Source organism: Eupeodes corollae, chromosome 3, assembly GCF_945859685.1.
Source record: "Eupeodes corollae chromosome 3, idEupCoro1.1, whole genome shotgun sequence".
Classification (NCBI taxonomy): domain Eukaryota; kingdom Metazoa; phylum Arthropoda; class Insecta; order Diptera; family Syrphidae; genus Eupeodes; species Eupeodes corollae.
The window spans coordinates 113,442,127-113,460,428 of NC_079149.1; the positions used below are offsets into that span (position 1 = coordinate 113,442,127).

The 18,302-nt window shown below is 34.0% G+C and overlaps 1 protein-coding gene across 1 annotated transcript; it reads left to right on the plus strand.

Annotated features, from left to right (window-relative positions):
• Positions 1-406: 406 nt before the first annotated feature.
• LOC129949140 (protein transport protein Sec24C) lies at positions 407-6,115 on the plus strand. Its single transcript, XM_056060412.1, has 11 exons — positions 407-564; positions 635-933; positions 999-1,499; positions 1,890-2,936; positions 2,996-3,213; positions 3,280-3,521; positions 3,585-3,700; positions 3,767-4,465; positions 4,528-4,696; positions 4,758-5,548; positions 5,621-6,115. The coding sequence occupies exons 2-11, from the start codon at positions 787-789 to the stop codon at positions 5,759-5,761; spliced, it is 4,071 nt and encodes a 1,356-aa protein (XP_055916387.1). The 5' UTR covers positions 407-564; positions 635-786; the 3' UTR covers positions 5,762-6,115.
• The last annotated feature ends 12,187 nt before the right edge of the window (positions 6,116-18,302 follow it).

The following is an 18,302-nucleotide window of genomic DNA, read 5'->3' on the forward strand; positions in this document are numbered from 1 at the left end:
ACATTATAAACTCAATGCATTGAATTGATTGTGGAGCATATTCTTTAAGTGTCCTCTTCGAAAAATAACACGGAACTTATCATGTGAATTTTACAACCTTTAAACTTTAACTTGCCATATATCAAAAAGTGACAGCTATTCAAAAAGAAAACTTCTTATTGCAAAGCCTCACCCAAATTAATTTCTTATTCATAGTCCAAAGGCCTTTTTTCACAATCCTTCGTTAATATCTAGTTTTTAAAGAATAATTTTCAATTTATTGGGAATATAAATTAATTAAAATAAAACAGACTTAAGCACTGAATGCTATCAGAAACGTCAAAAACTACAATAACTGTTCGTCAAATTCTGGCAGTTTTACGTGGCACAAAATGACAGATCATTTTTCGTTAAATCATCTACACCATCGACACTTTCGAACAAGGCAAAAGGCAGGCAAATTGGGATTACAAATTTCATTGCTGCAAAAATATTGCTCTGACGTGGAATATTTAACAATTATTGAATTACCTTCTAAAGGCCACGGAAGAACGCTTCTTAAGTTCATCAAATATCCTTTGAAAAGTGAGTGAAAATACTCAAATACTCGACTGTAACTGATTTTGCATACGTGAACGAAAATCAATTGTTTCAGGGAACAAGTCTGAAACGAGAAGTGACAACATCGACAGAAGACGTGTAGTTTTTGGCCACGACGGTGTAAAGTGAAAAACTGGTGAAAGTGTTTGGTTTTCTGTAATTTTATGTTGGACATAAAACAACACTGAAATCGAATTTTATCAAGAAATGAATCCTTCCGCATATGGGCAGCAGTATCCGCCCCAAGGATGGCCGCAGCAACAACAGCAGCAGCAACCACCAGTTAGTGGACCACCCTCTTCAATGGCTCCACCACAATCTCAAGCAATGCTCAATGGAAACTATCAACAGCAGGTATAAATCTTTCATAGTTTTGCGTGTTCAAGAAAATTGTAAAAATTAGTTTGATCTTTTTGCAGTTGATTAACTCGGTCAGTGGAATGTCGATGAACCCAACGAAGTCAAGTGGTATGCCCCCACCACCAATGGGTAATGGACCGTCTGGCAATGATGCTGCAGTAGGTGCAAACAACAACAACATGATGCCCAATAACAATTCAATTGGATTGATGGGCTACCCAAATGGGCCAAACCCACCAGTATCGCAATCTGTTGGAGGAATGCCACCCATGAAACATGGCTTCCCACAAACTTCACAGGCTGGTGGACAACATCAACCAGGAATGCCACCTTCTTTGGTACAGCAGCAGCAGCAGCAACAAAATCATCAACAACAGCAACCGAACCAAGGGATGCCACCCCCGTTAGGGTCAAACAATACTCCCCCACAAATGGATGCATCAAAACCATCTGAAAACTTGTTTCCTCCGACAAGCCAACCCAACCAGCAGGGACAAGCTCAGATGACAGTGAAAAGTGCTGATTTACAGGGAATGCCACACATGCCCCCACCAAAAACTGTGAGTACACCAAATTCTTTTATCTCTCACAAGTTTCCAAAAAAGATAGATGAACAGCAATAAAATCTCTTATCTTCATTTTTTCTTGTTGTATGAAGACAAATTCATTTCAAGTCTAATTTTTCTAAAATTTAAACGGGGACGTTTGTTTTTTTATTGTTTCATTTGCATTGAAAGCATTATATGTATTTGTTTTTCATTCATCTCTGATGATATTATTTACATAACGACGACACCAAAAACCAACATCAATTAAAAAAATGAACAGCGATATTAGTAAAATAATTTGCTAATACTTTTTTATGAGCCAAAAAGTACTTAACTTTGTAGCGTGACATATTGTAGTAATCTGTTGAATAATAACTATTTCCATTTTTTGTTATTTTTTAGCAATCACCATTTATGCCACAACAGGCAAATGAAACACCAAAACCACAAGAAACTCAACAAGCACCTCAATCCGCTTCTCCATTCCCTCCACAGTCGCAACAACAACCACAAATGCAGCAAAAGTATCCAACTCCATCAATGACTCCAACATCGCAACAAAGTTCAATGTATCCACCACAACAAAATCAAATGCAACAACCACCACAGCAACAACAACAACAACAGCACCAACAACAACAGCAGCAGCCTATGCAATTCGGACCTCCAAGACCAGGGCAACAAATGCCCCAACAACAACCCGGCCAACAAATGCAGATTCCTGGTCAACCACCAAGACCTGGTCAACAAATGCCACCACAACCTGGACAACTACAGATGCCTGGTCAACCTCCAATGCCAGGACAGCTTCAAATGCCTGGCCAGCCTCCAATGCCTGGTCAGCCTCCAATGCCTGGTCAGCCTCAAATGTATGGTCAACCACCAATGCCTGGGCAACCTCCAATGCCTGGTCAGCCACCAATGCCTGGTCAGTCTCAAATGCCTGGTCAGCCTCCAATGCCTGGTCAACCTCCAATGCTTGGTCAGTCACAAATGCCTGGCCAACCGCCAAGGCCTGGTCAACCTCCAATGCCTGGTCAACCTGGACAAATGCAGATGCCTCCGCGGCCAGGCCAGCAAATGCCCTTACAACCTGGGCAAATGCCGATGCCGCCACAACCGGGATCTTTACCACCTCAACCTGGACAAATGCAAATGCCCGGACAAATGCCACCACAACCCGGTCAGATGCGTATGCCCCCAATGCCGGGACAAATGCCTCCGCAACCTGGTCAAATGCCTCCACAGCCCGGTCAAATGCCCCCGCAATCAGGACAGATGCCCCCATTACCAGGACAAATGCCCTTCCAACAGGGTAGTGGTCCAATGCAATATCAAACTGGTCCAATGCCTCCGCAGGCTGGACAAATGCGTGGAGGTGGTTACCCCTCTCAGCCAGGACAAATGGCAATGCAGCCTGGTCAACAAATGCCTGGAATGGGTTATAACGTAAGTTTTACTGAAAGAGTTTTCTTGTTCTTAGTTAAATTTCTTATTTTTATTCGTAGCAACCTCCCGGCATGTACAATCAACAATATCAACAACAGCAAGCTGCAACGCGTCGTCTAGATCCCGATCAGATGCCAAATCCAATTGAAGTTATGATTGAAAATCAAAGAAACGCCGGTGGTCCATTTGTGACAAATCAAGCCGGTTTGCTGCCGCCTTTGGTCACCACAAAATTCGTTGTCCAAGATCAAGGAAACTCAAGTCCCCGTTTTGTTAGGTTTGTTTTTTTTTATCACTCTCAATTAATTCATCAAGTGTTGACGTTTCTTTGTTTATGTTTCAGATCATCTTTATATTGCGTTCCATCAACATCAGATTTGCTCAAAACAACTGCTCTACCCTTCTCGCTGGTTGTTTCACCATACGCCAAGACTGTCGAAGGTGAATATGATGCACCTATTGTCGATTTTGGTGAACTTGGACCAATTCGTTGCAATCGTTGCAAGGCTTACATGTCGCCCAATATGCAATTTATCGATGCTGGTCGTCGCTTCCAATGTTTGATGTGTAAGGTGTCCACAGAAGGTAAGTTCAAGATCTTTTTCAAGTTGAAGATGAATTTTCGATGATAGTGTTTTTGTTTTGTAGTTCCTACGGAATACTTCCAACATCTTGATCACACTGGTCAACGTGTGGATAAATACGAAAGACCCGAGTTAGTCCTCGGAACATACGAATTCGTGGCAACCAAGGATTATTGTCGTGTAAATATGATCTAACATCTTTCCTCGTTAAATAGTTTTATAAATAAATTTGAATTTGTTTTGCAGAACAACGTTCCTCCAGAAATCCCAGCTTATGTATTTATCATTGACGTTTCATACAATAACATCAAATCCGGATTAGTTCATTTGCTGTGTCAGGAAATAAAGCGAATCATTAAGAATTTCCCGATTGACCAAGGTCAGGAGAAATCAAAAATGCGTGTTGGTTTCATCACTTACAACAGCACTGTCCACTTCTATAACATCAAGAGCAGCTTAGCTCAACCCCAAATGATGGTTGTTGGCGATATCAACGATATGTTCATGCCATTGCTCGATGGTTTCCTCGTCGATCCAGAAGAATCTGAACCCGTTATTGATGCATTGATGGAACAAATTCCAAAAATGTTTGTCGATACAAAAGAAACTGAAACTATTCTTTTACCAGCCATTCAAGCTGGTCTGGAGGCATTGAAGGCTTCAAATTGTGCTGGTAAATTACTTGTATTCAATTCTTCCCTGCCGATTTGTGAGGCGCCGGGTAAACTTCGTAATCGTGACGATCGTAAACTTTTGGGCACTGAGAAGGAGAAGACTATATTGACTCCTCAGACAACAGCATACAACACGTTGGGTCAGGATTGTGTACAAGCCGGTTGCTCAGTTGATATGTTCATTTTCAATAATTCCTACGTGGATATTGCTACGATTGGACAAGTTTCAAGATTGACCGGAGGAGAAGTCTACAAATACACTTACTTCCAGGTTTGTAAAAATATACTCACTATGTATCTGGAATTTATTTAAAAATTTAAACTTTTTTCCAGGCTGAACTTGATGGACATCGCCTTGTGGAAGATATCATTAAGAATGTTTCCCGACCAATTGCTTTCGACGCAGTTATGCGAGTAAGAACGTCAGCTGGTATTCGGGCCACAGATTTCTATGGCCACTATTTCATGTCCAATACAACCGATGTCGAATTGGCTAGTATCGGTAAGAACATTTCAAATAATTCGTATGCAATCCGGAAGCTTAACTTATTCTCTCCCATTAGATTCCAACAAAGCTATTGCAATTGAAATTAAACATGACGATAAACTGGCACCAGAGGAGAATGTATACCTGCAGATTGCTCTGTTATACACATCAAGTGGCGGACAGCGTCGTTTGCGAGTCTTAAATTTAGCCCTTCGAGTAACAACAACGATAGCTGATGTCTTCAAGAGTTGTGATTTGGATGCAATCATGTTATTCTTCGCCAAACAATCCATGTTCAAACTAATGGAACTGACTCCCAAGGTGGTCAAGGACAACCTCATACATCGATCGGCACAGACTTTGGCCTGTTATCGGAAACATTGCACGTCCCCAACATCGGCGGGACAATTGATTCTACCAGAGTGTCTTAAGCTCCTGCCGTTATATGTTTCGTGTTTGATTAAAAATGATGCCATTTCTGGAGGCTCAGATATGACAATTGACGATCGATCTTATGTCATTCAATTTGTTCTATCAATGGACTTAAATATGTCTGTTACATTCTTCTATCCAAGATTCATTCCAATTCATAATGTTGAACCCGATGAGAGTGACTTACCCTCACCGATGCGTGTAACTCATGAGAAGATGTCCGAAGAGGGAGCATATATCTTAGAGAATGGAGTTTATTTGTTCTTCTGGCTGGGCCAAGCCCTTCCGCAAACATTCATTCAGCCACTATTCAATGTTCAATGCACACAACAAGTGAATTCGGAACGGTTTGCCATTGTTGGTGATACTCCATTGGCTAAACGAGTGCGTCAAATTATCGACACTATTATGCAAGAAAGGACACGCTACATGAGGGTAAGAAAAACGCTATTTTAATTTAAAAAAAAAGTTCTTTTTTTAATAAGTTTTTATTTCTTTCTATTAAAGGTAACTTGCGTGCGACAAAACGATAAACTAGAAAGCGTATTCCGACATTTTCTCATCGAAGATCGTGGCACAGATGGCTCTGCTAGCTATGTTGATTTCTTATGTCACATGCATAAAGAAATCAAAGATCTACTCAGTTAGCCTTGTTCGTCTAGGAATAGTTTAAGCCAGCGTCGTTTGAGTTCCCAAGTTGCTACGCCTGCGATGTGTCGAAGTTTCTCACAGAACAGGGCCAGGCAACAGCGTTATCGCAAAGGATATGGTAGATTGTTTTAGGTTGATATTCAAATTTATTATTAAATCAAACAAAATCAGTTAAAAATATATAAAAAAAGAAAAAAATCGTCAGAGCGAAACAAAATTACACCTACGCCCGAACTTTGTTTGTAAGTGTCGAAACGAAATTAAAACAAAAAATAAATAAAAATCTATGTAATCATTTAATTCAAAGAAGAAGAATAATTATGCATAAATAAATTTAATTATTACAATAAATTGATTTTCCTTTAAACTTTATATTATATAATAGCATTCGATGTTAAGATTTTTCCAGTCTTGTTTTAAATTTGACATAATTTGAAAATTGCTCAGTCAATAGGGAAATATGTAAGAACGTCTCTCTTTTGCAGAATTTACTTTTGATACATTTAGATTGGAGTTTTTGGATTCATGAAACGTTAAGAACTCATAAATATTTTTGAAAATGATGTGAACGATCAAAAGACTTGACCGTCAACCCGGAGATCTCTATTAAACCCTGTATCGAAAGGATAAGTAGATCCTGGTTGATGCGTTGATCGAATTATCAACGGTAGCGAAAAAACAACTTTCTTAAATTTGACCTTACTGGCTTTGTCTTAATACAACGAGGACTTTGAATGGCTTTCGAATACAGACCATCAAAGCGAGCGAAATACAACGACGAGATTCGTTAAAAGTAAAAAGGCAGCGATTTCCCCTAAGGGTTGTACAATAAGAGTCCAAAAAATTTTATTTCGGTAACAGGTATTTATACAAAAATTCATGTAATTTTGAAAGAGAGATTTCAGTTAAACTTTTAAGGCGAATTTATAAATATAAAAAAGATGGCGATTGTTATAATGTAAGTGCCAGATTTGAATTTAAAAAGTAAATTTTGACAGTTACAAAATTTGATTTTAAATCCAAGATATTTAAGAATTATTTACAACATTTAAAAATAAAAGTTAATGAGATTAGAAGTAATATTTTCTGCTTCAACATGCTGCTTTTTTTGACAAGGGCTGGCCCAAGTTTTTTGAGATTTATGCACTAATGCAATGGTGGGTCGATACTCTGTAAACCGCATATTTTTTGTTTGCATGATTGCGGAAATATCCCTATCGAAGGTCGAAATTCTGTAACATTACTTTTTCACCAATGTTTCCAAAACGAGAGCTCACATAACCTTTTGGATTGTAGTTGGGGGTAGAGCATGAAAATACCTTTCTTTTGATGTGTTTCTCGATTGGCTGGAAAGAAGTTTTAAAAATACTTCTTTTTTTCGGCAGGGTATTAGCCCACGATTTTTAAAAATAAAAACTGAAAAAATCAGTTTTGATATTTATGCATCAGTTGAAACAGTCGTCGCTTTGTTCTTAAGCTGATAGAGTTATTCCTCCAAATTTTTGACAGCATATCGAACGCCGCTTTTGCTTTGCCGATGCGGCAGATGAAGTCTTGTTCGGTTCCGCCTTTGATGAAAACGATGCTTCCAAGGTATTGAAAGCTCTCCACTTTTTCAAACGGTTGCGAGAGAATATTTATTTGAGAGGATGGTCGGGTTCCGAGGCTGATCATTTTTGTTTTGCCGGAATTAATTTTCAGCCCCATAACTTCTGCTTCTCTCTCCACACTTGTTGTCATTTGATGGAGATTAGTGATCCCATGAGAGAGTAAACATCGTCCGCTTAATCCAAGTGCTTTAAATAGGATGTCAAAGTCCATTGGATCCCGCCGCGCCGCTACCTGACAGAGCTGAGCGCAGTACATCGCCTATCGCCAACAAAAACAATATTGGCGACACAATACAGCCCTGTCTGACTCCGCTTCGGATTTCAAAATCATCTGACAACCTACGATCATGAAGAACGTGACAAATATTTCCACAACCAGTCCTCGCAGAAGGTTTTGGTTTGCAGTACTGGTGAGAGCACTAAAATACCTTTTTTTATGTGTATCTCGATGGGGCCCCTTTCTGGAGGAAAAGATATTTGAGTAACAATATAAAAAAGTAAGAAGGTTTTGTTGTTTTAAAATCTCTCATAAACTAATATTCCAATGAAATAAGTCGAAAAAGGGGTATTTAAATGAAAGATAATAAGCAGGAACTTTTTTTAAATTTGTGTAAAATGTTTGTCTCGATCATTTCTTATACATACATTGCTTCGTTTCTCAATTTTGTTTTCAAAACTATGAACAAAAATAACTGTGTTTAAAAAGATAAATCTAAATTTAATTTATAATAGTTAAGAGAAAAGCTTTATTATGCAATTGCTGCCATTGTTTTCCAATCTTTATTTTGTATGCCAACTCACTTTTAAAAAAATTTAAACTTCCTGTCTAACACAGGGGTACTTAGACCCCCATCACATACGATATGTTTCTTCTGTAGATCTAATTTAAATGCGCCAGTGTTTTGTAATATCTCATAGAAAATCTTTGTGTCACTATGAATAAATCAACTAGTTTTATAATTTTCAAAGACTTTTATATGATTCTCAGTAACCATATTTGTACTATATATTTTCCATTGTATATAAAATCCGAATTAGATCAAGAGTACTCCTTTCCAGATAAACAATCCAACAACCATGACTAAAACATACAAATGATATCACATTTCACACGGTTACGAAAATTCCTCTCCTTAAGTAGAATTATATCAGAATTGCCACGCGACCATGCAATACTTTTTATTGTTCAACTCGCAAAAAGACCCTTACGAATTTTCCAGTGAAAAACACATGTGAAAAGATAATAATTATAGGCTTCCTAAACACTGTCACGCCCATAATGCTGTCAAATATCATTTTGAAAGGAAACCGCGTTTAAGAGATTAGCCGCCACAAACTCGTATGATACCTTGTCTACCTGCAAAAACGCTAATTTTGAAAAATACTCCTTGTCAAAATAAATACAAAGAGTATACAGAGAATTCATATGCGTGCAATCTTTTGAGAAGAAGAAAAATCGGAAAAATCTAAATATTATTTCGATTTATTTTCTATTGTGTGAAAATATAACTTAAAACACTCACTCACTCATTCCACTGTTAAACTAGCAGAATGTCTTAAAAAGACAGAAAGGCGGAAGCTGTATTGTCTTGTGTGAAAAGTTCATGACAGGATCATTATTCGGACTCTATTGTTGTACGAGTAGTGTACAATTGTTAAATGGAGTATCTTAAAGTGGAGAATATAAAACTTATTGTGTTATAAGGACCAAAATAATTTGGGATTATAGATGATGGCGCTTAATTGGTAACAGAATAAAAGAGTATTGTTATGTCACCCAACAAAAGGACATGTTATACTTTTGTACTTATTTTATTGTTGTTAAATTTTCCATTTTTGTTTGAACCTTCTAAAATGATGGAGGGATCTGTTGTTCCCTGATATTCCATCTATTGTTGAACAAAGTCTTTTTGTTTAGACGTGTAAAATTATTGGAAAATTAAGTTAATCCGGACAAGCATGTTAAACCTAATATTGCATTTGAGTACCTAGTTACACGGTAACTTAAAGTCAGTTTTTCAAATTACAAGACAACAAAGAGTTGTCTATAGCCGAAACTAAACAAAACCATCAAACTACTATATTTGACCTTGATTCAATTGCAATGGTTCTAAGTTTCAACCTGGGTAACACAATCAGCAATCAGGAAACCCTCGAATTTTTATGTATCTTTTGGGAACTTATCGAACGTATCTTTTAAAATCCCCCTTATTCAAAATGCCGATATTCAAAATACAGACTATCCCAATTTATATTTACGAAATACGTGCATTAAATTAAATAACAATAAAAGTCAGAGGTTTGAATGTTAAATTAAGAAGCGTTTTCGAATCCCGCTTTTTACAATCCGGGGTTTTTGCGTCATATAGCCTTCATTATAGAGTTCAACTAAAATAATTATAAAAGCAGTATTCCTGAAAACAGTATACTTTGTTAATTGATTTTAGTTTGTTTTTTGTTTTGTTTTGTTTTAAAAGAATACTACTTCAGTTTAAATTATTATATTTTGATATCTGTTAAAGGTGACAAAAAATGTCTCATTTTATAAATATTAATTAACAATATTTTTATAATTTCGATTTTACGGGATAATCAAAGAGCGAAATTATAAACAATCGGGATTATAAAAAGCTGGAATTAAAAAATAGGGATTTTAATAAACGGAAATATAAAAACCAGGATATCGAACCCAACCCGTTTCATCTTTTTTAAAGCTTTTAAACGAAAATTTAAAATTAAGAGTTTTAAAAATTCAACTTGACTTATTGCTATGTGTGTGTTTTGTATTTAATGCTCTTCAAATAAATTCTTCATGAAACTTAACCAAATCTAAACATTTTTATTTACTTTTAAGATAATTTTTAAACAAGACATATAACTATTTTTTTAAAACCAACGCTTTTAAGTTATAATATAAAACAGTAAGATTACATTATAACCGGTTATCCATTTTGCGGTTTCAAAAGTATAGTGCTGGAGTTCGACATCTGTCAAACTAAATTGTTAAACCAATATTTTTTGTTTCAGTTAAAAGTCTGACATTTATGGAAATGGATCGCATAACTTTCGTTAAAATGGTGATTCTACCACAGCCACATATCGTGCTTTAAGAGAAGATTAACCCTAAGATGTAAGCCCTGTGCATCATCGTTTTGCTCGTACATTTGAAAATATCGATGCTGTAAGTGAAAGTGTTGCCGAAGACCCGAATGTTAGTTAGTTAAAGGAACTTTATTTATAATATTTCAATTGTATCTACAATAAATTTCATAGTTTAATATGGTTTGGCTTAAAGCCGTCTACCAGAATGACATTATAACAATATTATACATTTCTTACTAAAATAGAAAAACAAAATAAAATTTAAAATTTAAAAGTCGCCTTCGACTATTCGGGTTCTATAATTCAGTGCCATCGTTGTGTATTTATACAATTTCTCCCAACCAAGACTTCCATTCAAAATACTTAAAACTTCGCTCATAGTCATTATGGATTTACCGAAGAATCTGACTCGAAATTCACTTAGAATCGGGCATCTGGCAATAAAATGATAAATATCTTCTCTTTCCTTGAGGTTGCAAATATCGCACAAAATAGGTAGGTCCGGACGATGTGGAATGTAGTTAAGGTTGATCATTTCCCCTCTTACTTTAAATATCGTACTTATCATTGAAAGCGGTAATCTGTTTAAGAAGTAGGAGCTTCCTTGCAAGTTGTAGTCGAGCTGGCTATATATCGTCCTATACTGAGAAGATTGAGCCTCCAAGGTATAACCACTGTAAGCTGAGCGCGCTACACCACCCAGTAAATTTTGAAACATGTTTCTCAGAATAGTGGGTCCGATACCTGGTTGAATCTGTAACCTTTCTCCACACTCAACGCCTATTTCTTCCCATTTTTTGACGAGGTTGCCTCTTAAAGTAATTATCGACTTGAGGATCAATTTGGGTAGTCTTGTTTCATTCATCTCCAGCAGCTTCATTATATAATCGAAGTGTATTTTTAGCGTATTTAAGAATAACGGTGGCATTGTAGTTTCAAGGTGCACCATGTAATTTGGAGTACAGGCCGGCAACCGAAAAATGCGTTTAAGAAAATATCTTTGAAACTTTTCAACAACCTCAAACTGCCAGCAACCCCACACTTGAGCACCATACAACATGATGGAAGAAGCAGTGGCACGAAAAATCTGGATCTTTGCGCTATGGTCCACAAACCTACTCTCTATACAACGTCCCCAGATGGAAGAAATAGCTCTCGACCCGAATGTGTCGATTCCTCGTCGTTATTAGGAAATAGAACTGTCTTACGGCACATTATAGTGTATTTAGCATTTGGATATGCACCAACATCTATATAAAGTCCAGTTCACACAACAACTGAAGCCAGCTGACCATTTACAACGTCATATATTTTTAATTAATTTGTAATAATTTTTAATTAATTTTTTGTACAAAAACTGTAAATTCGATTTTTTTCAAAATTTTATCGAATGTTGAAAACAACATTTCTTATAAGATAAAATTAGTTGGAAGCCAATATTTCAAATTTTTGAAAAGATATTTGAGTCGAAAATCAATTTTTACCAACTTTTATACATTTTTATTTTTTATTTTTTGTAAAAAAAACTGTCAATTCGATTTTTCTCAAAATTTGTCCTAATGTTGAAAACAATATTTCTTATAAGTAAAAATTAGTTAAAAGCTATTATCTGAAATTTTTAAAAAGATATTTGAGTCGAAAATCATTTTCTACCAACTTTTGTTAATTTTTTTTCGGTTTTTTTTTTTTGTAAGAAAACTGTCAATTTGGTTTTTTTCAAAATTTTACTGAATGTTGACAACAATATTTTTTGAAAGATAAAAGTTTATTTAAGCTAATATCTCAAAGTTTTGAAAAGATATTCGAGTCGAAAATCAATTTTTACCAAATTTTATTAATTTTTTTTTTAGGTTTTTATTTTTTGTAAAAAAACTGTCAATTTGATTTTTCTTAACATTTTTCAGAATGTTGAAAACAATATTTCTTATAAGATAAAATAAGTTCAAAGCCTAAATTTCAAGTTTTTAAAAAGATATTTGAATCAATACTCAATTTTTACCAACTTTGAGTAATGTTTTTTTAGATTTTTAGTTTTTATAAAAAAAAACTATTAATTCGATTTTTCTCAAAATTTTATCAGATGTCAGATGATGGAGATGAAATCATATTTTAGTCGTACAATTTTGAAGGTGACTAATTTTTGTTTCAGTTTTTTGATTTATAAAAAAAAACCGTTAAATGGATTTTTTTCAAAAAATATACTTCTTTGATATCACGTTACAATATATTATACAAAATGTAATTCAAGTCTCTAGCGTTCTTGGTTCGTAAGAACCGCGCACGCACAGACAACTTTCTAAAAATCTTTTATTTGGACTCTTAGAACCTTGAAACGTCGAGAAATGTCAAAATTTTCAATTTGACAAATCGTACCCATTACAATAACTTCCTATGGGAAGTTAAAAAGAAATATCATAAATAAAAATATTTTATTTGTGTTTTATTTAACTTTACTTTTGAAACCGCAAAATGGATACTTATGTACTTATATAATAACCCTAAAAATGGTCATATGTACTTATATAAAGTAGGCATACATATATGTTTTATTATACCTCATAGACAGAATATTCAGAACTTAAAATTGCAACCAATTTTATCCCCAAACGTCTCTGAAGATGCATTTTGTTTTTATTTTCATGTCTTCTAAAAACGCCCACACCAATCATTTCCCATGTTTATTGTTTATATGTGAATGTCATTCTTTGAATAATGTACATACATATATGTACGTAATTGAATATTATGCCTACTCTACTCGTACTCGTGTATAATTTAACATTTTGATTCTTTTATGTTTTGCAGCTGACATTTCGCAAAGAACACGCAAAAATTTTCATTGTTAATGATAATTTTTCTTATTGATACTTTTTTGCCAATGTCCATTGTTTGTGGGGAAAAAAAAGGAATTCCGATCACGCAACTTTTTACATAGCATCGACTTTTGTTTTTCTTAAGTTTTGTATTACAAACAAAAATGTAACCAAAAGTGATCCATTGGTAATAATAATAATTATTGATGAGTAGAATTTGTGAATGTTTTAAGAAGAGTTATCATTTCTATCTATGCACTTTAACCACAATCCCACGTTTTTCGACAAAAATGGTTACATGGGTTCTGTATTAAATGTGTTTATATGAGACATTAAGGAAGTTATATGGAAAAATCAACTATTGAGATACTAAAGTAATAATTTTTTTAAATATTTTAGGTACAACTCAAAAGACTTGAAAATTCAACTTAAGAGATTTTGTGAGAAAAATAGTTTTTTTTTATCAAAATTGATGGCTTAAATTATTTGCGCAGAAGTTAATAAGAACCCATACCTAAAATAAGTAATCGATATTTTTATGTTAAAGGTTTCGTTGAAGTCAATCCGGAAACATTTTTGAATCAATATGTGATTGAGTTTTCCTTTGATTAGAAATGCCAATTAGAAATAAAAAAATGTTTTGTTGTTATTTTTTTGTTAAAAATGCATATTTTAAAATTTCCGCAGGAAAATTATTTTTCAGTAACCGCTGATTTTTTTATGTGCAAAAGCAAAACAAATCGCTCAACTGATTTGTGTTTGAATTTATAAATTCCATTTCAATGAATTTTATAAAAATTTACAATGATTGGTTTCAATGATAAAAGCCAATAATGGCATTTTACCTTTTTTAATGGCCCTTATGAAATCATTTTCATATTTGTTGTTAGTTTTGCTGCTCAATAAGTGGTAAATTATTCATTTGTACCACAAAAAAAAAAACTGTTTAAAAAGTAAACGTAAATAAACACACATTATAAAATATTGTCGAATCACATGATCTTGGTGGCCAGTTGATATCGCCACGACGAGAAATGTCTCTTTCGCTCGAGTTGTGCGGCATGTGGCAAAGTCTTTTTAAAACGACTTATTCTTCAAGTCGTATTCTTCAATAGCGAGCAAAAAAGTCGGTTATCATATGACCATAACGCTCCGAATTGAAGGTGACAGTCGTTCCATCGTCGTTTTCGCAGAAGTAAGGTAAAATAACATATCCGGACCAAAGAGCGCACTAAACAGTGATTTTTTGTGGATGTAATAGCCTCCCTTCAATTATTTGAGGATTTTTAAAACCCCAAACACTACAATTTTGTTTATTAACATTATCCACCAGGTGAGAAATGTGCTTCGTCGCTGAAGAAAATTTTGTTCAAAAAATCGCAGTCTACCGCATGTTGCTCAAGCATCCATTTAAGGTATCTACGTTGTTGTGAATCGTCAGCAGGCTTCAGTTGTTGTGTGAACTGGAATTTATATGGATGAAGGTATAGATCCAAATGCAAAATATGTCATAAGACACTCTTAATTTCTGAGAACGACGAGGAATCTACACATTCGGATCTTCAGCAACACTTTCATTTACAGCACCGATACAACATCTGTAACCAATCCAGCCTCTTCAAATTTCTTCACTATTTTGCCAATTACTTCCGCTTGTGCTATAATAAATCGATCCATTTTCGTATATGTCAAAAATTCAACTGAAAACAAATTGGTTAAACAACTTAATTTAATAGATGTCGAATTTCAGACCTATGTATACTTTTAAAATCGTAAAATGGATAACCCGTTCTAATAAAAAAATTGATTCATAACGTTTTTCCAATAACAAGTTTTTTTTTAAATAATCCCTACTTGGGTAGTTGTCATTTATAAACCTGTCATCTTTTGACATTAGATAACTCAACTACTTTACTGATTTTTCATGCCCGGAATTGGAATATATTGATGTGAAGGACATTTATAATGAACAAGACCTCGACATGGGGGGCTACGTGTCAGATAATAAAAACTATAAAAATGTTTTCCATTAAAAATGTCAACTGAATATAATGTCGATTCTTAAATATTCATTTTTTTTAAAATTATCTTTTTCTCTAAAAAATTAGGGAAAACACTACTACACTTTTTAAAGATTTGTAAACAAAATTATGATAATTTTAAAAATTTGTAATCAATATCTTGAATATTCAACAGTTAAAATATAAGAAAACTAAGTGGAAAAAAGTTATAAACTGTGAAGATGTAGTGATCAATTGGATCATTTGGAGTACTCCTTACCCTTTAATATAATAAAATAGTAACACGTGTAAATTTCTCTTAATTTCAAACATTTTTGTAGGCACCTGTGCGGTTAATATTTTGAAATTGTATTTTAAAATATCTAATTTTGTATTTAATTCTTTTAAGTAGAAATTTGTACATCCTCAAATTGATTTTTTAGAACATATCGTACGCTTCCTGGCCGATGCCAATGCTTCAGAATTTATTTAAGACCTTTAAAGCTTAATCTTGGTACGTTGTAAAACCTCAAAAATGACTCGATTTTTATAATTTTCATACAGAAAAAAATACAACATTTATACTGATAAAACTATGTGTGCATATTGGATAAATATTTGACATTTTTAAGACGATTTAGATCACATTGTAACGGGATATTTAAATAAACGCAGCGGCAGCGGAATTGTTCGATACGGAGCAGTCAAAAAATCAATTGTTTCAGAATTTTTCGTTTGAAAAAAATTTACATCGGTTTGTATTTTTAAAATTGAAATTATTGGTTCACAGACAATGTAATTTAATTAGCTTCTGGTATGTTTTTCAAAAGTAACTCATTTTTTAATATCAAAATCTAACTTCTTATTGAAAAACTTTATATATGAAAAAAAACTATAGGTTCTAAACATCGTTGATGCTTTATAAAAATTAACTAGCCATAAGTTCATCGATCGTATTTTACTGCTTTATTACATGGAACTCTATGTAAAACAAGCATTTCACCCTTCACCATCATCAGGGCACTGATATCGATTATGTGCATTTATCCCTTTTTACAAGTTTTCCAGGAACACTAAGTTATTTTCAAGACTCTTTCGACGTATGCTGCCACACGTTCGCTTCTATTAAAGTTCTAATCGGCATTAAATATCAAACTGATAATTCAGTAAGTAAAATGAAGACATTTAAATTGTAGACTTCACGTTATTCGTTAACTGACAATATTTAGACAACAGAAAACTTAATGTTGCACCTAATATACCCATTAATAAAATTTATTACCGTTTACTATCCATTTTTAACAATGTCCTTTTGTTTTTATTTTATCCTTGTAGTGATTCTTCCCGTATTCTTGGTATTGCGAAGAGATATAGACTTAAGTAAATACACCAGGACTTCATTCCTTTTTTACCTGACCCTGACCCTGATAATAAGGTAAATCTCAATTGAGCATCTCATAAAATACAGTAAGAAACGGGTGACAAATGCAATTATCAATGACATTTATGAGTTTTCGTTATCTACGGTAACACTCCTTAATTGGACACAAGCGTGTGCTATCGGGAATCGCGTGCATCCATTCAGAAACGCTTGGCATACTGAAAATATGTTGTGAATATCTTTTTGAAGGAATCAAACATAAAGTCCTTTTAATATACCATACTTATTTCAAAACAAACCTTTTATACAGAATGTTGTTTTGATAAGCGATCTTAATAGTGTTGGCGTACAAAGTGCGAGTTAAGATTAAAGCTACTTGCGCCGAGCCACCGAACATTCAAACATCGTTTTTAAAAATTCAATATTTTTTTCTTTTGGTCCTTTCAATGGTTTGGTTTTGAAAAGCAAATCATAGTTATTATCGCAGACTTTACAATGTTCCGTTTTAAGATTGGCCATTTGTTTGTTTAGCTTCAGGTCTTCAACATTTCAAATTGATTTCTATGCAAAGAAAATGATTTAAGAAAAAAAAAAAGGTAGCATCTCGGATGCTCTCTGGGAGGCTGACTTCCTGTATAATTAATCTTCCATTTAGCTAAGCCTCCGCAATCATATACTTTAAATTTTTTATTTGAAATGCCTCGAGATAAATTTCTCATAATATTTTTCTTCTGGAAGAAGGTAGGATATATTTTTAAAAGGATATTATTTTGTTTTCAATATCCGCAAGAGGGATGCTTTTGTTTTACCGAAATAACGCCTTCAAGCTACGCCTTGTTGTTAGTTTGTTTGCGTTTGATTAAGGTCAACTTCCACTTTGAAAAATAAAATTTCGGAATCTCTGTAAATTAGACTAAACGTTATGCCTAATAAATAAGGAGAAACAAGTATGTAGATACATTATGTTTTTAATCAAATTTTCTCAAAATAGTTGCATGATTTTTAATATATTGATATAAATGGAAATATGAAAAATACTCGTATATTATGTAGATGCTGGTATCTACATAGTGTACACATTCGTTTTAATAATCTTTTCCTATTGAAGCTATGCAAGGATTTTGATGAGAAATGTAAGAAAGAGGCGTGCCACGTCGACGTCTCTTATGGTTTCTGAGATAAGCACAAGAATGAGTAAAATATTAGGCCGAGTTCGAAATTAGTTTAAATGTTGTGAACAATACGCGTGTTTAGTTGGAAAATCTATCAATAGTATAGTAAGATTTTACACGAATAACAAAAACAATATCCGCAGTATGAAACCTAAAGATAAAAGTTGAAGTAGAATCTTATAACGGATGGGTTATTGACATTTATACTAGTCTTGAATGGATCTTATGTGATTTCGTTCTCAAATGCTGGTAGGATTGATTCTGCATTTGTATCTCGATGGCTGTGTTCGTTGAGTAGTTATGCATTTGGAATCATGCGTTATAAATTGGGGGAAAAAATCAATCTGTGGACTAACTGGGCTTATTATGCAAGAGAAAATAATAGAAAAGATAATTAAATTTTGCTATGTTTCCACCAAAAGTTTATCTCAGCTTAGATTAAATAAATCTTTTCGGTTGA

What these genes read in the sequence shown, in the direction of transcription:
- LOC129949140 (XM_056060412.1), top strand. Translation starts at nt 787, where the DNA reads ATGAATCCTTCCGCATATGGGCAGCAGTATCCGCCCCAAGGATGGCCG. An exon ending in ATGGAAACTATCAACAGCAG is followed by an intron (nt 934 to 998) that starts GTATAAATCTTT and finishes ATCTTTTTGCAG; the next exon opens with TTGATTAACTCGGTCAGTGG. An exon ending in TCAAGTCCCCGTTTTGTTAG is followed by an intron (nt 3,214 to 3,279) that starts GTTTGTTTTTTT and finishes TTTATGTTTCAG; the next exon opens with ATCATCTTTATATTGCGTTC.